The 22,511-nt window shown below is 36.8% G+C and overlaps 1 protein-coding gene across 1 annotated transcript in view; it reads right to left on the bottom strand.

The window, feature by feature from the left end:
- Nucleotides 1–22,294, bottom strand: part of SNX2 (sorting nexin 2) — a 55,622-nt gene extending 33,328 nt beyond the window's left edge. Inside the window, exons 1-2 of the mRNA XM_079916642.1 lie at nt 22,093–22,294; nt 212–329 (exon numbers count right to left, since the gene is read on the bottom strand). Coding sequence (XP_079772768.1) covers nt 212–329; nt 22,093–22,200 — 226 coding nt within the window. The 5' untranslated portion in view covers nt 22,201–22,294. The remainder of the gene's footprint in view (nt 1–211; nt 330–22,092) is intronic.
- Between the last annotated feature and the right edge of the window lie 217 nt (nt 22,295–22,511).

Raw genomic sequence — 22,511 nt, 5'->3', positions numbered from 1 at the left:
AGAAAGGATCACATTTGTGCTTCTTTCAACAGTCTTTATTTTTCACAAAGCAAATTAACTGAAATTTCCTATCCTCCTCAGTTGGTAACAAGAAGAGCTACCATTAATACTTTACACAAAATGTCAGTTCTGCTTTAGAGAATATTTTCTAACAGAATATATGCTATAATTGACAATTATTTTTTTTTTAAATAAAGGTACTTATAATTACCTGCAAAAAGGTCTTCTCTGTCATCATCCAGCACAACTTCTGCAGGTTTTGGACCATTGGAGTTCGTACTAATATCTTCTGTAATAAGACTAGCTGGATCTGGAGATGATGGACTTGACTGTTAAAAAAACAATAATTGACAATGGATTGCTATGTTTGTCTGTTATATCTCTATACACTACAGAAATAGAATATTCTCTTGATAAGAAAAGAAGACTAACAGCTATTTATAGTTCCTCCTTTGAGGGTAAGAATGAATCAAAAACATACTTTTACTCACTTTCTCCTTTCTTAACAAGAAGTCACTTAAGATTTAAAAATAAAATCTTCTCTAGTCACCCAGTTAGATACACTAATTTGCCATGTTGACTTATAATTAACAAAAACAAATTTTAATGATTTACATAGTATATAATATTATGACATAATAATAAATATCATATCTTGAAAACATGTTGCATGAGTAAGAAGTTCCAACTACTTACTTTACTGTAAGAGGAAGCTTTAACAGTAGTTAAATTGAGACTACAATTATTCTAAAATTTCTATAGTTTCAAACTAAAAATATGCCCTCCCCCAAATATTTACATTTCAACTAAGCTAAGGGACTATTTTTGTACTTTTTAAAGTACAAAGGTCAGCAAAATGGAATGAAGATTGTAAAGCTTTTAGTTTTATCACAGTTTTCTTACAGTAATAATTAAAACCAATACTATTTTTTTAAAAAAAAATAACAAAAAGGAAGTTGAATACGTCAAAAGTGCACAGCTAGATATTTTTACAAACCCAACATCCCTGTGTAATCAGCACCCAGATCAAGAAAGAGAACATTATCATCAACTCTAGAAGCTCCACTCATGCTCCCTCCCATTCTTTACCCTCTCTCCACCCAGGCTTCTACCAACATGGATTTGTTTTTCCTGTTTTCACTCTTCATGGAACTGGAATCATACAAAATATATTGTTGTGTATTTGGTTTTTTATCTTAATGTTATATATATGAGATTCTTCTATATTATTATATGTAATAATAGGACACTCATTTTCGTTTCCGTAAATATTTCACTGTGTAAATACATCATAATTGATCCATTCTACTGTTGATGGACATTTGGGTTTTCAAATTTCATTATCAGTTTTATACCACTACCAATAGCACTGTATAAACTTTCTAGTACATATATCTTTTAGCAAACAGTGAACAAATGTCTGTTTGGTATGTACCTAGTAGTGAAATACCTGGATCATAGGGTAGGTGAATGTTCTTTAGAAGATATCACTAAACATTCTTCTAAAGTGGTTATTTATACTCCCACCGGTAATATATGAAAATTTCAGTTGCTCCACACCCTTGTTAACACTTTACTATATTCCATCTTTTTCGTTTTAGCGATTATGGAGGGTGTAGAGTGTATCTTTTGTGGTTTGAATTTGCATTTCCCAGATGAATAATGATGCTGAGCAATTTTTCATATGATTAACGGACACTTGGATATCTTCTTTCGGGAAGGGTCTCTTCAAATATTTTCCCTATTTTTTTCTATTGTTCCTATTGATTTGTAATTCTTTACATGTTCTAGATACAAATTCTTTGTGAGATATGTATCACAAATATTTTTCTCCCAGTCCGTACTTAATGCCTTTCCACTTACTTAATGGTAGGTATTGATGAATAGAAGTTCTTAATTTTAGTAAGGGTAAATTATCAACTTTGTTTTAAGATTAGTAAATTTTTTGTAGGATAATTTTTCTTTTTTAAACACTGTCCAGGGAACACTGAGACATGTCTCTTCTTCTTTTTTTTTTTAATATTTACTTATTTATTTGGTTGCACCAGGTCTTAGTTGCAGCATGCCTGTGGGATCTAGTTCCCTGACCAGGGATCAAATCTGGGGCCCCTGCACTGGGAGTGTGGAGTCTTATCCATTGCGCCGCCAGGGAAGTCCCCAAGGATGAATAATCTTTTAAGGCCACTCCTAATTCATAAGATTTTCTGATCAGCTTTTTGAGTAAACTATCCTCTTCAGCATGAGGACATTTCTTAAGAGCTTTCAAAAACAGTTTAAATTCCTTATGGGAAAATTTTAAAAAGCGTTTTTTTTTCTCTCAGGAGCTCATAGCTCATGCTTATAGACCAAACTCTCACAAAGGTATGCCTCTATTTACCTTAGCATTTTTTCTTGAAGAAATTTGGAAACAAATAAGCTTTTATTATAAGCTTCGTCTAGAAGATGTTCCTGACCACCTCAATCTCATCTCTAGCTGAGTCTGGTTAGGTGAGTGATATATATGCTTCCACAGCATATCTATTTCTTTTGCCATAATTTCTCTTACCATACTATATTATAATTATTATCTGTTTATAGACTACAAATTCTATAAGGAAAGAAGAATGTCTTATTTTGCTTATTACTTTTTATCAGGTTCCTGGCCGCAAACACTCAATGACTATCTATTAACTGAATTCTAAGAAAATAATTACAAATATGTGTAAGAATTGGCCACAAGTTTGTCAACCAGATTGCCTATAATACTGAAAGGTTTGAAATACCCTAAAGCACAGCTACATAAAAATGTAGCAGAGTGGCTCCAACACCCATTCATGATAAAAGCTCTCAGTAAACTAGGAATACAAGGGAACCTCCTCAATTTGAGAAATAGCTACAAAAAACCTAGAGCTAACATCACACTTAATGAGAAACTCAGAGCTATCTCACTAAGATCAGGAACAAGGCAAGGATCCTCCCTGTCACTACTGCTTTTCAACATCATATTGCAAGTCCAAGCTAATGCAGTAAGACAAAACAAGGAAATAAAAGGTATATAGATTGGGAAGAAATAAAACTGTGTTCACAGATGACACGATCCTCTAAGTAGAAAATCCAGAAGAACTGACAAAAAAGGCTCCCAGAACTAATAAGCAATTATAGCAAAGCTGTAGGATACAGGTTAACATACAAAAGTTAATCACTTCTATATACCAGCAACAAACAAACAGAATTTGAAATTAAAAAAAAAAACATTTACATCAGCACCCAAAACAACTAAATACTTAGGAATAAATCTAACAAAATACGTATCAATACAATATCCATATGAGAAAAACTAAAAACCTCTAATGAACAAAATTAAAGAATTAAATAAATGAAGAGATATTCTATATTCATGAATAGGAAGATTCAATATTGTCAAGATGTCAGTTCTTCCTGACTTGATCCACAGATTCAATGCAATACCAATCAAAATCCCGGCAAGTTATTTTGTGACTATCGATAAAATGATGCTAAAGTTTACACGGAGAAGCAAAAAACCCAGAAGAGACATTACTGAAGGAGAAGAACAAAATGGGAGGACTGAAGCTACCTGACTTCAAGACTTACCATAGGCTACAATAATCAACACAGTGTGGTACTGGTAAAAGAACAGATTAATGGGACAGAATAGAGAGCCCAGATATAGATCCACATAATATGGCCAGTTGATTTTTTGACAAATGATCAAAGGCAATACAATGGAGAAAAATTAGTCTCTTCAACAAATAGTGTTGGAACAACTGGAAATCTACATGTGAAAAAAGAATCTAGACACAGACCTTACACCCTTCACAAAAATCAACTCAGAATGGATCACAGACCTAAACGTAAAGCACAAAAGTATAAAGTTTCTAGAAGATAACATAGAAGAAAATCCAGATGACCCTGGGTTTCATAATGAGTTTTTAGATACAACAGAGGCACAATCCATGAAAGAAAGACTTGATAAGACAGACTCCACTAAAATTAAAATGAAAACTTCTGCTCTGCAAAAGATAGTGTCAAGAAAATGGAAAAAACAAGCTATAGACTGGGAGAAAATATCTGCAAAACACACAGCTGATAAAGCACTGTGATCCAAAATATACAAAGAACTCTTAAAATTAAACAATTAGAAAATGAACAACTCGGTTTAAAAACAGGACAAAAACCTTCAAGATACTTCACCAAAGATAAACGCATGGCAAATAAGCATATGAAAACATGCCCCACATCATATATCATTAGAGAAATGCAAATTAAAACAACAATGAGACACCGTTATACCTCACAGTGGTACATTCTATATACCTATTAAAGTCAAAATTTGGAACACTGACAACACCAAATGCTGATGAGGATGTGGGGCAACAAGAACTCTCATTCACTGCTGGTGGGAATGCAAAGTGGTACAGCCACTATGGAAGACAATTTGGCAGTACTTTTATAAGATGAGCATACTCTTATCATACATTCCAGCAACCGTGAACTTTAGTATTCATCCAGAGGAGCTGAAAACTTATACCCATACAAAAACATGCACATAATGTTTACAACAGCTTTATTCATAATTGCAAAAACTTGGAAGCAATGAAGATGTTCTTCAGTAGGTGAATGGGTAAATAAACTACAGTACATCCAGACAATGGAATATTATTCAAACTAAAAGGAAATGAGCTTTCTAACCATGAAAAAATACAGAAGAAACTTAAATATTACTAAGTGAAAGAAGCCAGTCTGAAAAAGCCACATATTGTATAATTACAACTATATGACACTGTGGAAAAGGCAAAACTATGGAGATAGTAAAAAGGTCAGTGGGTTGGGGGAAGGAAGGGATGAACAGGCAGAGCAGAGAGGATTTTTAGGACAGTGAAACTACTCTGTATGATATTGTAACAGTGAACATATATCATTATACGTTCGTCCAAACCCAGAGAATGTACAATACTAAGTGAACCTTAATGTAAACTATGGATCTTGGGTGATTATGATGTGTCAAAGTGGCTTCACCAATTGTAGCAAAAGTACCACTATGGTGGAGGATGTTGATAATGAAGGAAAATGCATGTGTAGGGGCATTATATGGGAAATCTCTATACCTTCCATTCAGTTTTGCTGTGAACTTAAAACTGCTCTAAAAAGTAGTCTATTTTTCAAACAATGTAGTAGCAGAGTGGCATTTACTGACACAGAAAGATGCTTTTAATATGCCATTATATAAGAGAAATAGTTACACATGTGACCCGGTTTCCTGACACTACTCATTAAAAATAAATGTTTTCAGCAGTTGGCCCTCTGTTTCTGGGGTTCCAACAGATTCAACCAACTGAAGATTAAAAATATTAAAAAAGTAAATTCCAAAAAGTTCCAAAAAGCAAAACTGGAATTTGCCACACACCAGCAACCACTTACACAGCATTTACCTTGTACTTACAACTATTTACAAACATTTACATTGACATAGGTATTATAAATAATCTAGAAATGATTTTAAATATATGGGAGAGATTGTATATAGATTATATGCAAATACTATGGCATTTTATATAAGAGACTTCCATAAAAGGGATTTTTGGTATCTGTGGGATGTCCTGGAACCAATCCCCTGTGGATACTGAGGGAGAACTGTACTTGTTTTGAATAAGATACAGGCATTAAGGACCTACATATAATATACCTGTACCCTCAACTTCATTTTGAACAAAGATTTTATTTTTGAATACCAAAATTTCCTGGAGATCAAAGCTCTGGATTGTAGTTCTGCCTGCACACTAACTTGTCTATGGTTACATAAATTTCCTTAAGTACCATTTTTTTGTCTATTTAATGAGAAGTATATTAAAATTGCTATAACAGTCTTTTTTTTTTACCTACACATTTTACTATTTCACAATTTCTAAATCTAAAATCACCTGATTCGATTTCTTTTTGCATTTCTTAACCTTGCTTGATAATAACTTTGAAAAAACAAAACACCAAAATTTGTAAAAACTAAACGCAACTTTAAAAATAGTCAGTCTCAACTCACTGCTATAATTTAATGCCTGTGTAATGAATCTGTGACCAAATCTCAAGAGAAAAGACAATCAACAGATCCCAACCCAAAACAGCTCAGATGTTCGAAGTATTAATCAAACAAACTTTTAAAAGCTTTTCTAACTATGCTCCATGAGATAAAGGTAAATACATATGAAGTGAATGAAAAGAAAGATGTTCACAGCAAAGAAACAGAAACTACCAAAAAAAAAAGGAAAATTTCAGAACTGAAAAAAAGTATCTAAAGTAAAAAGTTCAGTCTCCCTGGTGGCGCAGTGGTTGAGAGTCTGCTTGCCGATGCGGGGGACGTCGGTTTGTGCCCCGGTCTGGGAGGATGCCACATGCCGTGGAGCGGCTGGGCCCGTAAGCCATGGCCGCTGAGCCTGTGTGTCCAGAGCCTGTGCTCCGCAATGGGAGGGGCCACAGCGGTGAGAGGTCCGCGTACCACACACACACACACACAAAAAAAAGTTCTCATGATGGGTTCAATAAAAGACTGAAGATGACAGAAAAAAGTGTCAGTGAACTTGAAAATAAATCCACATAAAGTATCCAATCTGAATAACAGTGAAACAAAAGTTGAATAAAATGAACAAGGGGGACTTCCCTGGTGGTCCAGTGGTTAAGAATCCGCCTTCCAATGCAGGGGACACGGGTTCGATCCCTGGTTGGGGAACTAAGACCCCACATGCTGCAGGGCAACTAAGCCCACGTGCTCTAGAGCCTGTGTGCCACAAGTAGAGAGCCCTTGTGCCGCAACTACTGAGCCCGTGCACCACAACAAAATATCCTGCATGCCGCAACTAAGACCCGATGCAGCCAAATAAATAAAAAAGTAAATATTAAAAAAAAAATGAACAAGGCCTCAGGAGTCTGTAAGATAATATCAAAAAGTCTAACACTCATGTCACTGAAGTTCCTGGACAGATGAAAAATTTTTGCACAAATATTTACAGAAGAAATGGTTGAAAATTCCTGAAGTTGAAGGACATAAATTTATAGGAGCAAACCTCAAAGAGGATAAAACCAGAGAAAACTATGTTTACACACATCATCACACAGCTAAAAATAAAAGTATTAGAGAAACAAATGAAAGTAGTGAGAGAAAAAAACCATTTTTACAGGGGGACACCAATTAAAATGACCAGAGATTTCTCATCAGAAATCACAAAGACTAAGAAAACAGTCTAAGAATACTTTCAAAGTGATGGAAGAAAGAACTGTCTACCCACAAATCTATAAACAGCAAAAATACCGTTCAGGAATAAAGGTAAAACAGTTTTCAGATGAAGCACAAACAAGATAATTCTCCATCAATAAACCAGGTCTAAAAAAACAGTAAAGGAAATTCTTTATGCTTGAGAAAAATGATACAAGAGGAAACAATGAATGAAGGAAAAGCAACAGAAATGCTAAATATCTGAATAACAAAAAGAAACTACGTTTTCCCTCTTCAATTCTCTAAAATAGATACGTCTATTCAAAGTAAAAATTGTAATGCAGGCCATAGTTATAATATATGTAGACTATTAACAACCTATAACGTATTCTTATCATAATTGAATGTTTATACTACTCTAATATCTTGGATATTCATTTTTCTCTGACATCAAAGTCAGAGAATGAAAAACTGGCATGTTGATGTAACAAAAAGGACTCTTTTATATCATAGTTCAGTGCCTGAGAGTGGAGAACAAGATGGGAATGGTGTGGACGGGTGAGCAACTCCAGTAATGGCTGTGGTGGCAGCAGTCACCCCACTGTGGGGAGACTATGAGGCATGCACTTTCTATTGGTGCCCATCCATCAGCAGCATGGAGTGCCCTGCTCCACTGCTCACAGAGCAGTCATGGAGCAGTCACTCATTAAAGGCTCTCAGGACTCACTTATCTCTGCCCCTGCCTCTCCATGTCTCCTTCAGTTTCCTAGTGAGTTCAGGAAGAGTTGTTCTCCACTGGATGGAAAGGAGTAAGGAGAGAGTGGTCCATCAAACAAGAAAGTGATGGTGGAAGGGTACAGTAACAGCTTCTGGGTGATCAGAATTATAGTTGTCTGAGACAGGCAATGAGGAGACATCAGTGTTTTTAATAAATATATATTCTTTTCTTCCCCTGTATCATCATTTAGTAGTTTTCTAGAGATTATTTTTATTAAAAGTTTCAAGGTTGCTAATATCTCTTCAAAAAAAACAAAAACAAAAACAAAACAAAACAATTAGTGCTTTGGATTGCAACGAAGACTAAAGAAGCCCACCTAATCCTCTTTCTCCCACTGATTAACACTAAAAGCTCTGGATAGAATACAGAAACAATGATCTAAAAGTAAAAAATAGGCAGGGCTTCCCTGGTGGCGCAGTGGTTGAGAGTCCACCTGCCGATGCAGGGCACATGGGTTCGTGCCCCGGTCTGGGAAGATCCCATATGCCATGGAGCGGCTGGGCCCATGAGGCATGGCTGCTGAGCCTGTGTGTCCGGAGTCTGTGCTCCGCAACGGGAGAGGCCACAACAGTGAGATGCCCGCGTACCACAAAAAAAAAAAAAAAAAAAAAAAAAAGCATCTAGAACAATTCTTTGCTCAAAAAGACAAAAAGTTTTGGGAAGATGGAATTATGAAGTTGCCTGGAAAATGGCAGAAGGTAGTGGAACAAAAGGTTGAATACGTTGCTCAATAAAGTTCTTGGTGAAAATGAAAAGTGTGTCTTTTATTTTTACTTAAAAACCGAAGGCACTTTTTGGCTAACCCAATACTTGCTATGCTTTAAGAAAGTCCTTTACCACGTCAACTTCCAGCAACCATAAAACAAGTTAATCTGTTACCTTACCAGGAGGGTAAAGTTTACCCTTTACAGTTCTTGAAAGAAAAAATTAGTGACCTTGAAGATAAATCACTAGGAAATCTCCAATCTGAGTAATAGAGAGGAAAAGAGAAATGAAGAAAATGAACAGAACCCCAAGGATCTGTGAAACAGTATAAAAAGGTCTAACATTCATGTTACTGAAGTCCTAGAAAAAGAGCAATGCAGAACAATATTTAAAGAAATGATGCCTAAACACGCTCCAAATTTGGTGCAAGACATTAATTTACAGATCCAAAAAAATGAAAACTCCAAACAGGACAACTTCAGAGAAAACTAGATGCAGCCTCATTATTAAAAATGGCTGCAATGTGGGACTTCCCTGGTGGTCCCGTGGTTAAGAATCCACCTTTCAATGCAGGGGACATGGGTTCAATCCCTGGTCAGAGAACTAAGATCCCACATGCTGTGGGGCAACTAAACCCGGGGGCTCTAGACCCCGCATGCCACAACTAGAGAGCCTTTGTGCCCACGTGCCACAACTAGAGAGTCCATGTGCTGCAACTACTGAGCCCAGGCTCTGGAGCCCATGCACCAAAACTAGAGAGCCAGCATGCCACAACAACTGAGTCTGTGCTCTGGAGCCTGCGTACCACAACTACAGAGCCCACGTGCTACAATTACTGAGCCCACACGCTCTGGACCTCACACATTGCATCTAGAGAGAAGCTCGCATGCCACAACAAAGAGCCCACATGACACAACTAAGACCCTATGCAGGCAAATAAATACATAAATAAAAATGTTTAAAAAAAAAGAACCAAAGAAATGGTAACTGTGGAAATAAAATAGACCATTTTTCTTTTCTTAAAAGTTATTTAAAATGTGTGTAACTATGAGAGCAAAAATTATAACAATGGTAAAGTTTTCAATGAATGGAAATGTAATACACATGAGAAATACAACATGAAAGAAGGAAGATAAATGGACCTATATGGTTGTAAGGCTCTGAATTTTGTTTGTCAAAGTACAATATTAACTCTAATTGGACTGTAAATGTTTAGGTATATATTTCCCTCTGTTTTCAGAGGGAAAAACAGAAGAGAAAAACAGTAATCAAATAAAATGCTAGATCTAATGCAATCACACCAATAATCACATTAAATGTAAATATTCTAAACACCCCAATTAAAAGACAGAAGTGACCATATTGTGTACAAAAATAACAATGCACAATATGCTGCCTATAAAACCCTACTTTAAAGACATAGGTAAGTTAAAAGTAAAAGAATGGAAAAAACATGTCATGCTACCAAAGAAGAGCTGGAGTGTTACATTAACATCAGATAAAATAAACTTAAGAATAAGGAGTATTACCAGCAATTAAGAGGGGTATCATGTGATAAAAGGATCAATTTACCAAGAAATTACAATAATACTAAATTACAGTAATTGATACAATAAATAGATAATAAGGGAAGATAGAGAAGACCTGGAAAATACTATCAATCAACTTGACTTAACATTTAGAGAACACTTCAACAATAACATTAGACTATATACATGTTTTTCAAGTGTACACAAACTGTTCACCATAACAGATCACATTCTGGGCCATCAGACAAACCTTAACAAATGTAAAAGAACTGGAGTCATAAAACATTCTCTGACACTAATAAAATAAACCTGTATCAGCAACAGAAAACTATCTGGAAAATCCTCAAATTTTGGAAATTAGCACATTCTAAATAACCTATAAGTCAAACAGGAAATCACAAGGGAAAATTGTGACTAGAAAATAGTTTAAATTGAATAAAAACAAAAACACAGTATCAAAATTTGTGGGATGCAGCTAAAGCGGTGCTTACAGCGAAATACATAGCTAAATACTAGCACTCAAAAAAAAAAGTCTTAAACCAATGATCAAAGCTTGACAAAACAGAAGAGCAAACTAAACAGACAGCAAGCAGAAAGAAATTAATGAAACTAAAACACAAAACAAAAAATAAACAAGAAACCAAGAGACCAAAAATGGATTCTTTGGAAAGATTCCAATAAAATGACAAACCTTTAGCATGATTAAAATGAATGAATAAATAAGCAAACAAAGAGATGACATAAATTACCAATATAAGCAATGAAAAAGGAGGGGCATTACCCAGACTACACAGATACGGTAATAGGATAATGGAGTATTATGAAAAACCTATGCCCATGAATTTCACAGCTTACACTGAACAGACAAATTCCTTGAAAGTCACATACCACCAAAGCTCAACAAGAAGAAATACTTCTGTATCTATCAGATACACTGAATTTGAAGTTAAAAATCGCCCAGCAAACAAAACATGTTCAGATGATTTTACTAGCAAGTTCTGTCAACACTTAAGGCAGACATATGACTAATTCCACACAACCTCTTCAAGAATATAGAAGAGAAGGAAACACTCTCCAACTCATTTAATGAGGTAAGCATTTCTGATACCAAAATCAGACATAACTAGTAAAAGAAAATGACACACAAATATCTCTCACAAACACAGACATAATAACAGAAAAACACTAGCAAACTGGATGTAGCAATATATAAAAAGTATAAACACATTATGACTGTGTGGGGTTTATGCCAGGAATTCAAGGTTTAGTCAACATTTGAAAATCAATCAATATAATTCAGTTTATCAATAAACTAAAGAGAATTATATGAACATCTTATTAGATGCAGAAAACTCATTCACCAACATCAACATCAGTCAGAGATACAAAAGTCAGAAAACTAGAAATAGAAGGAAACTTCTTTAACCCAATAAAGGTCATCTACCAAAAAAAAATCATATTTAAGGGAGAAAAAAATGAATATTTTCCTCCTATTAGCACGAAAGGGGAAAAGATACCCACTCTCACCATTTCTGTTCAGTATTACAATATTGGTTCTAACTAGTGCATTAAGACAAGAAAAAGAAAGACATACAGATTGGAAAGAAATAAAACTCTAATCAGAGACATGACTGTTTACATAGAAAATCCCAAAGGTTCTATAAAAAAACCCACTAGAACTAGAATGTTTAGCAACAGTTGCAGAAAGCAGGGTAAATATGCCACCAATGAGCAAACGTGAAAGATATAAAGGCACCAAAAAACTATAAAATAGGTAAAACTAATAAAATATGTACTAGATCTGTATGCTAAGAACTATGAACACTGATGAAAAAGATCAAGACAGACCTAAAAGAAAAAAAAAAAGAGAGAAATAGTATACTTATGGCTTAAAGGCTCAATATTGTTAATATGTTAATTCTCCCCCAAACTAATTAATGGATTCATTACAATCTCAATTAAAATCTCAGCAGGAATTTTTGATAGAAATCAATAAATAGATTCTAAAATTATATGGATAGGCAAAAGAACTAGAATAGTCAAAACTATTTTGAAAAGAACAAAGTCACTGGATTCACACTACCTGATTTCAAGACTCAGTTAATCAAGGTAATCAAGACAGCACAGAACTGGCAAAAAGATAGCCAAAAGATCAATGAAACAGAGTCCAGAAATATATATGCTCTACTGATTTTTGACAAAGATGCAAAGACAACCCAATGAAGAAACTTTTAAAGTCTAGCTTCTCTAACTTAATATAAAACATCTGAAATTCACTGATGTTTGTTGCATGTACTGAAAAATACTATCAACTAACAATATCTATAGAACATTCCACCCAATATCAGACTAACTACATTCTTTTCAAGTGCACACATAATATTTACCACAGAAGACCATATTTTGAGCCATAAAACAAACTGTAAAATGATTATCTTTCAGTAAATGGTGGTTGAACAACAAGATATTTATATTCAAAAACATGAACCTCAGGCTTCCCTGGTGGCACAGTGATTGAGAGTCTGCCTGCCGATGCGGGGGACACGGGTTCATGCCCCGGTCCACGAAGAACCCACATGCTGTGGAGCGGCTAGATCCGTGAGCCATGGCCGCTGAGCCTGCGTGTCCAGAGCCTGTGCTCCGCAACGGGAGAGGACACAACAGTGAGAGGCCCATGTACCGCAAAAAAAAAAAAAAAAAAAAAAAAAAAAAAAAATGAACCTCAACTCATAAGAAAATTAACTCAAAATCAATCTGAAGTCCAAATATAAAAGCTAAAACTATAAAACTTATAGAAAAAACATAAGCAAAACCTTTGTGACCTTGTGTTAATGTTAGCCAAGGATTTCATATGTAACATATGAAGTACTATCAATTAAAAAAGGATAAAACAAGGCACAGATTGGGAAAAAATATCTTCAAAACACACATCTGGCAAAGGATGTGTATTCAGAATACATGAAGAATTCTCAAAACTCAATAAGGAAACCCATTTTAAAATGGCTAAAAGATACAAAAGAACACTTCACCAAAGAAGACAATTTTCAGATAGTGAACACGTATGTGAAAAGATACACACCTTCATTAACCGTTAAGGAATGTATATTAAAACCACAATTAGATAACACTACATACCTTTTAGACTGGCTAAAAATCACTGGTATGCTGGTATATGTTTAGCAATCAGGTCTTTGGGAGAGAAGACCCTGAATTTTAGCTTTTGCTTATTTCTGTGGCATAAACATACCCTCTGTGGCTGATTTCTCCCGACTGAATGTGGAGCTAGGAAGATATGTTACTTTCCACCATACGGATACAACAGACATAATACAGAAACTAGTAAAACATAGTAATTAGGAAGCGACAAGTTTTATATATTCATTACCTTTGTTTTTTTAATATAATTTATGTTTATATAATTTAATTTTTAACAATGGCTGTTTACTAAACAGTTTACAAAATTCCTGAAAATTTAAACATCAGTTCTTTCAAGTCAGTATAAGCCAGCCCCAAGCGTGCCACTGCCTGAAATAAAACTGACACTAACAAGTGCTGACAAGGATGTGGAACAACTGAATTCTCCATCATGGAAGAAAACAGTCTGGCAGTTATCTTTTTCTTCTTTCTCTTTCTTTCTTAGAATCTTTTACAATTTTTTTATATTTCAGAGATAAAATGAATGAAAACCTGACCAGAGACTAAAACAGGCAAATCCAGAGGCACTTAGTTTCCTTCAGACTAGCCTTCAGGATTCAAACACTCAATAATACATACAAAGTGTGACTCTTTGAATAGGAATAAAGTGTCAATATATATTTTTAAAGAAATGTATTTATTTATTTTATTTTTGGCTGCAATGGGTCTTTGTTGTCGCAGGCAGGCTTTCTCTAGTTATGGTGAGTGGGGGCTACCCTTCGTTGCAGTGCGTGGGCTTCCCATTGTGGTGGCTTCTCTTGTTGCGGAGCACAGGCTCTAGGCGTGCAGCTTCAGCAGTTGTGGCATGCCAGCTCAGCAGTTGTGTCTTGCAGGCTCTAGAGTGCAGGCTCAGTAGTTGTGGTGTGTGGGCTTAGTTGCTCCATGGCATGTGGTTCCTGGACCAGGGCTCGAACCTGTGTCCCCAGCATTGGTAGGCGGATTCTTAACCACTGCGCCACCAGGGAAGTCCCTAAAACTTCAATATTAAAATAACTTTTATGATGGGAGGAAATACCATAACATACTTTTGTCTTGAAACATCATGCTTTCATTTTAATGAAACCATATATTATCAATTCTCAGACTTGGAGAACACTGTCCTAATGGACATGGTCTTGGGTTATATTACTAGTTATTATTATAACTTGAGTTATATCATTACTAGAGCCATTAACTTGCAAGACTAAAAGTAATTAACTTCATCTCCCTATGCTTTATCTCCCTTGAACCTTTCTGGCAAAAAGTTTGGCAGTCTCTTAGAAAGTTAAACATGTATTTACCATACAACCAGCAATCCTACTTCTAAGTATTTTCCCAAAGGAAATGAAAATCATTCATACAAAAATCTGTACGTAAGGCTTCCCTGGTGGCGCAGTGGTTGAGAGTCCGCCTGCCGATGTAGGGGACATGGGTTCATCCCCCGGTCTGGGAAGATCCCACATGCCATGGAGCGGCTGGGCCCGTGAGCCATGGCCGCTGAGCCTGCGCGTCTGGAGCCTGTGCTCTGCAACGGGAGAGGCCACAACAGTGAGAGGCCCACGTATCACAAAAAAAAAAAAAAAAAAAAAAAATCTGTACATAAGATGTTTATGTCGTTTCTAGTCATTAATGCCCGAAACTGTAAACAACATAAACATTCAACAACAAACAACTGTGATACACAATACAATGGAATACTAAATTCAGCAACAAAAAGGAATGAATTACTGATACATGCAACAACATCAATAAATATTAGATACTTTAGGTTAAGTTAAAGAAGCTACATTCAGGAAATTTCATACTGTTTTATTTATAAAAAATATAATTCCATTTATATGAGTCCATTTATATGAAATTCTGGAAAAGACAAAACTATAGGCAAAAAACAGATCAGTGGGTGCCAGAGGCTGCGAGTGGGAGGCGTTAACTACATGAGAGAATTTTTAGGAGGTGATGGAAGTGTCCTATATCTTGATTGAGGTGGTAGTGAACTTTACTGAGGTAAATTTTATCACAACTAAAAACCATCATCACAGGAAAAAAACACCAGAGTTCAATTTTATAGGAAAGTGGGCATTTGAAAAGTAACATTAAGGACAAATCTGGGGAGTTCCCTGGCAGTCCAGTGGTTAGGACTCTGAGCTTTCACCGCTGAGGGCCTGGGTTCAATCCCCGGTCAGGAAACTAAGACCCCACAAGCCGTGCAGCATGGCAAAAAAAATAAATAAATAAAATTATTCGTTTTAAGAAAAAACTGAAAAAAACTGAGCACCTCTGCCTCAAGCAACTACATAGAATAACATTTTTTACAGGCACTAAAAATAGTTCATTCCAAAACCCTTATATTTAATGGCTTCCAGGGAAAGTAGTCAATTAGAGTTATACCTCGTCATAAATCTCTTTCTAGTATTTTCCATGCTGTTGCCTTTAAATACCTGGTCACGAAATGTCTTTCCTCTTAAACATAGGTAATTCATAATGAAATTTTCAAAAAAATTAAAACATTTAAAGTTGGATGCCAACCCAAAGAAGACAGAATTAGGAAAACAAGATATATGCTGTTACTACCTGTTGTGTTAGAACAATAGATACTAACTTCAGTTCTTTATCCAAAGACTCTTTAGTCTTACTCTACTTGCTCTCTTGATAATGTCACCCACTTTTCAGGGTTTCAAAGATCATCTCTATGCAATTAAGTCACTCCAGTTTTCTATACTATTTCTGTACCATGTATGTGCATATTTCAATTACACATATATCACCTGGTATTGCAGATGCTTGTTCACACAGGTTTGTTTATTATGTTGACTCCTGTTGGTTCATATACTCCGTAAGGGCAAGGACTAGATTTCTACTAAACTAGTTTGGTTTAGTGTCACCATTCAATAAATTGTATTGAATCTGTATCTCTAGCCACCCAGTATTTCTAGCTGTCTGATAGTATCTGCATTGGTGTAACTTATTCCCAAATGAAATAAACTTATAATTCCTTCCCCTAGACATTGTAAGTCTTAAGATGTCTATCTTTTAATCTGCTATTGCATCAACTTCTTTCTCTCCTTTATTATTTGCACTTTTCTTCTTGAGGCTTTTAACCTCAGATTTAAAATAACCTCTGGCTCATCAACCTACCAATGATACCTCGCACTCAAATTTATCCCTCAGACCACTAGCACATTAAGCTTCCTAGGTGATCATGTTACTGCCCTGAAAATCTTCCAGAGCTCTCACGTGCCTACAAAACAAATTTCAAAGCTGTTCACAATCTCACCACATTAACCTGTAACATCCTATATTCAGCCACTCAGAATTATTTATGGTTCCCTAAAATATGGACTGAACCTTAAGTGACACGTGCCATTCTCCCACACTGAAATTTCATTCCACCCTTCGAAGTCTCTCTTAAATATTATCATCTCAATGGCTTTTCCTAGCCAACAGAAACACCTACTGTTCATCTACTATGTGTCAGGAATGCTGATAGGAGTTAGAATCGCTCCCATTTCACTGGTACTTTCAGTGTTTTCAGATCATATAGTCACAGTCTGTCTGTATCAGAGCTTTCTGTATATCTTTCCTCTCCACTGGAGATTTTCTGTCCTCAAAGATTTGCATTATCTTGCTAGTATCTGCACTCCTGTTATCATCTAAAAAGTATGGTAGAGAGTAAATACTCAAGTATTTACTGAAGTCAACTAAGTACAGTATCTTCTGAGCAATTATGGCATAGGGTTACATGGTGGGAAAGGAATTCTAAGACCTGTGAACCTCCCATCTGGAAATTTCATTTGAAATGCACTATAAACTATCATGTGACAGTGTTGGTGAAACTGTGGTTCTCAACTTAACTTCAGCTGACCTTAAGATTTGAGGTTAGTACAAGAACCAGGTGTAAACATCTACAGTCAACCAATTTTCAGAAAGGATGCCAAGACCATTCAATGGAGAAACAGTCTTTTCATCAAATGGTGCTGTGACAACTGGATTGCCACATGCAAAACAATGAAGTTGGACTTTACCTCATACCATATACAAAAGTTAACTCAAAACGAATCAAACCCCTAAATGTTAAGAGCCAAAACTATAAAACTCTTAGAAGAAAACAGATATTCATGGAATTCATGGAAAAGACTCTGAAAATTACAGGTTTCTGGTAACTGACTATACTGCTGAACTGAATGAATAAGCATTTTCAGAATTCTAATGGAAAACTGATGAATTCATAAAAGTGCTAACAAAAGATCAAGATGAAAAAAAATTAATTACATGGGACTGAGTGAACTGATGAGGATGATTATAATTTTTGTGACTTTCTTTTTGAATAAAAAAATGTGACGTAAATTTATGTAAAAAGAACTTAATGTAAAACAATGCCACTCCTCACATATTTTCTCTTGTTTTGGAAAATATATTTTCTGTTAAAAATGTGATTTATGCTGACACGTAATAGGTTGATTATTGTTAATATGAATGAATTAATAAATTTAAAAAAAACAGATATAAATCTTCATGACCTCGGATTGGGTAGGGGATTCTTATATATGATGTTGAAAGCATGACCAACAAAATAAAAAACAGATAAACTGGACTTCATCAAATTTTTAAAACATTTGTGCTTCAGAGAACACTGTCAAGAACATGAAAAGACAATCTACAGAGTGGGAAAAAATTTTTGCAAATCATGTATCTGGTAAAGAACTTGTATCTACGATATACAAAAAAATTCTTATAAATAAAAAGACAGGGCTTCCCTGGTGGCGCAGTGGTTAAGAATCCGCCTGACTATGCAGGGGACACCGGTTCGAGCCCTGGTCCAGGAAGATCCCACATGCCACAGAGCAACTAAGCCCTTGCGCCACAACTACTGAGCCCGCACGCCACAACTACTGAAGCCTGTGCACCTAGAGCCCATGCTCCGCAACAAGAGAAGCCACTGCAATGAGAAGCCTGTGTCCCACAACAGAGTAGCCCCCGCTCGCTGCAACTAGAGAAAGCCTGCACACAGCAACGAAGACCCAATGCAGCCAAAAGTAAAATAAATAAATAAATTTATAAAAATAAAAAATAAAAAGATAACCCAACTGAAAAATGAGCAAAGGCTCTGAACAGACATTTCTCCAAAGATGTACAAACGGCCAACAAGCATATGCAAAGATGTCTTCAAGAAAATATAATCAAAACCACACTTAGAAACCATTTCACATGCATTATGATGGATAGAATAAAAAAGTCGAATAATAACAAGTGTTGGTGAGGATGTGGAAAAACTGGTTCCCTCACACATGGCTGGTGGGAATGTAAAATGGTGTGGCCATTTTGGGAAACCACTCCAGCAATTCTTCAAATGATTAAATGTAGAGTCACCATATAACCCAGCAATTCCACTTGTACACAAATGTTTATTGCAGCATTATTTATAATAGTCAAAATGGGGAAACAATGCAAATGTCCAATGAATGACAAAATGGATAAACAAAATGTGGTATAGCCATACAATGGATTATTACTCAGGCATAAAAAAGAATTAAGTATAGACTTTGAAAACATTATGCCAAGTGAAAGAAGTCAGTCACAAAAGACCACATGTTACATGATTTCATTCATATAAAGTCTAGAATAGGGACGTCTATAGAGACAGAAAGTGAATTTGTAGTTGCCTAAGGTTGGGAGCAGAGGAGTTTAGGGAATGGGGACGGAGGTGAGAGGGTACGAGGTTTCTTTCTGAGGTGATGAAAATGTTGTAGTATCTGTGAATATACTAAAACCCATAAAATTGTACATATTAAATGCGTGAGTTATATGGTACGTGAATTATAACTCAATAAAGCTGTTTAAAAAAAGAACAGGTGAAACTAACACAACACTGTAAATCAACTATAATCCAATAAAGAAAAAAAAAAGAACAGGCATATAATAGAAATTTCCTGACCTTTTTAAGGTGTTGTCTTACTACTTCATGCTGCCTTAGGGCAAGCATCTTTTAAGCTTAGGACTATATCATTAAAAAAAAAAAAAAAAAAGGCAGTAAAAGTGGTATTCCTAAACAATGTAAAGCCTCTCAGGTACAAAAGAAGAACAAGCTTTTGCCAGATATTTTCCCTTTTCAGTCCCTTCCCTGCCCCCATGCCAGCCCTTCTCCACTCTGTTTCATAGTCACAACAGAAACATACAGTAGGGGTTTTAAATATGCTTTAGCTACTGAACATAGCTTTATGTGACTGTTCTTAATTTTGAAAGGAAAGTTTAATATTGGGATAAAAACATACTCATAGCATACATATACACTAAGTTGTATAGTCATTACAAGCTTAACAATTATGACATGGAAGCTGTGTATAATTTGATTTTCACTTATATGGATTTCAACTGATTTTTTTCCTCCAAATGCCCTCAAATGAAAAAGTTTCTACATGCATAATATTTTTAAAACTCTGACTTACTTTTTTTTTAAATAGAAAGACATTAATTTTTATGCCTTTCTTAAAATTTACGGCTTAGGTAAGAACTATTCAAAGCAGATGACCTGTATCAGAATCACCTGGGGCTTTGCAACTCATTGTTGTCCTTGGGACTAGAAGCAATGTCATGAGGAGTTTGTTAAAAATGCAGAATTTGGCTTATCCGAGACCTACAGAATCAGAATTTGCTTTAACAAGACCTCTAGGTAACTTATATATAATGTTTGAAAAATAATGATCTAGAACACTTATAAAACATGCAGATTCTAGTGAGGCAAAGGCATCTGCATTTTAAACAAGAATCCTATGGTTTCCCCTACACACTGAAGTTTGAGAAGCACTATTCAAAAGAAAAGGGGCATACTGAAAAAACATTCCTTTAGAGCAGCTTTGGTATACTAATAAATGCTGCTACCTATCCTTCCCCAAATAGTTTGAAAAGCAAAAAAAAAATTTCTGAATTTTTAAGTCTCACAGTTATACTACCTTAAAATTAATACCCTGAGTCTCACGAAATAAGGGGTTTAGATGAACAATCAGAACCAACTTTTTTAAAAGTTTTCATAATGCAGTAACCAAAATAAATTTATTCATACTCAAAATTCTGTAGACTTCTACTGAAAAGTCAAATACCTTATTAAAAAGTCCCATCCAAATGGGAAATATAAGTTATAGTTCCTTTTACTCAACTTTAAAAGACTTCAATTAAACAGAATGCTTAGTGTTCACAATATTCTAGTTTAAACTATGTTAATTAAGTTTATTCTGATCCTTGCTGGTGGAAAACCTTTGTAGCTCTCACAAGGAATACAGGTCTTAGGATTATGCATAGACACTAACTTTCAGTACGTGTTAAGGTAGCTGTAGAGTATACATAAAGGACTACAAGGATATTGGCCCCAAAATGTAATTTGCTGTGCAAGATAATTTTTACTAATTCTTAGGGGATGCTGGTTTTGACAATTAATTCAGCAAACATTTGCTAAATACAATCAATGGTCAAGATTTTGTGAGGAAACAAAGATGATCAAGGCACTATCCCTAGGCCCAAGCAGCATATAATCCTGAGGACAGGTGGGGTTTGGGCAGGAACCTGCATATACAATTAGCAGAATGTGGTCAGTACCGAAAACGGGTGCCGGAAGTTCCAGTTTCAGCTAAGTGAATGCCAAATAATGGATATTTTACAGTAATTTCCAATTGATTTGCTGCAGAGTTCAACAAGCTAGGAAAGCCTACTGAAAAGCAGTTTATAAAGAAGTACAGCCCAAGATAATTCTCTGGGAAATGTGCTTATATTTTAATACACATACACACACTTAAAGTTGGGCTATGAGGTGTGTGTGCGCTCATCAAAGGCAAAGCAATTCAAATATGAACTGGATACAGGAGGCCCAATACAGTTAAGTTCATAGAGGGCGTTTCCTTTGACAAAAACAGGAAGACTTAGCTTCAGAGATCGCTGATCATGCGAGAAAAGAGGAAAAAGGAGTGAGGATCTGTTTTTATTTCTCCCCTGGTAACTTAAAAAAAAAAAAAACCCTCCCCCACCGCCCAGCAGTTTCCTGAACTATTCCCTCCCTTCAACTGTATATTTTATCAACACTATGTTCCTTAAAAAGCTTAAGAACTAAAGAAGACAAGCAAGACCGGTCAAATGCATTTACCTATTTAACAGTCCAAAACAGGTACCTCCCTCAAGGGGAACTAGCAGTCCATGAAGGGCCAGGACCGGGAAAAGTGCATCCACACGTTCCCTCCAGCGCCTCGGCCACTGAGCACTCTCTTCACTGCTCTCCCCTTTCGGAGGCACACCCTTCCTTGGGAAGGGAAAAGCAAGCACCTCTTAAAAGGGGCTGCGGAGGTCGCCCGGCAGCGCGGTGAGGTTTGCGGGGACCCAGGGCAAAACCTTCTCTGCACTGGAAGAAGAGGTGCAAGTGACACTGACGAGGGCCGGCTGAACGGGGAAAGGGCACTGCGATGCTCTGTCCGGTCCCGGCCCCTCAGGGGTTCAGGTCGGCCCCCCGGCCCGCAGTTTGCTCTCTTAAGCAGGCCTAGCCGCCCAGGCCAACTCCAGCCCAATGACAGGTCCCCGAGGTGGGGCCCGCGTCACAGGTGTCGCCCCAACCAGGTCCTTGCAAATCCCAGGGGGTGGGGAGGGACAAGTCGGGGCACGGCAAAGGCACCGAAAGGTGAGACGCGCGGCAGCGACGGAGCGCAGCACCCACGGCGACGCGGTCTCACCTCTAAGGTGGAGACAGTGCTGGTGAACAGGTCCTCTCCGTCCTCCAGTTCCTCAAAGTCGGTGGGTTTCCCGACCCCCAGCGGAGGAGGTTCCCTCTCGGCCGCCATCTTCGCTCGCCCAGACTACTGCGCGAGCGGGACCTCGCGGACCTGTCACGTGAGCACGCACGGCTAGGCTGGCGCGCGGGCCGCTGTGCTCCCCCTCCTCCCCGGCCCGCCGCGCGCGGCCCCGCCCCCGGCCTCGAGACTGCGCCCGCCCGGCGCGCGCCGCGTTCAGCCCCGCCCGTTTGCCTCTCCTTCCACCTCCACGTCTGGGTCGCGGCCACCTTTTCACCGCCCACTTGCTGTACTGACTTTTGTGGAAGAATCTTGGACTTTTATTGCCACGTCCCTTTCTTAGCAGAACTAGGCCAAACGAT

The sequence above is a fragment of the Stenella coeruleoalba genome, assembly GCF_951394435.1.
Source record: "Stenella coeruleoalba genome assembly, chromosome: 3".
Classification (NCBI taxonomy): domain Eukaryota; kingdom Metazoa; phylum Chordata; class Mammalia; order Artiodactyla; family Delphinidae; genus Stenella; species Stenella coeruleoalba.
This window is presented reverse-complemented; position numbering and strand designations above follow the sequence as displayed.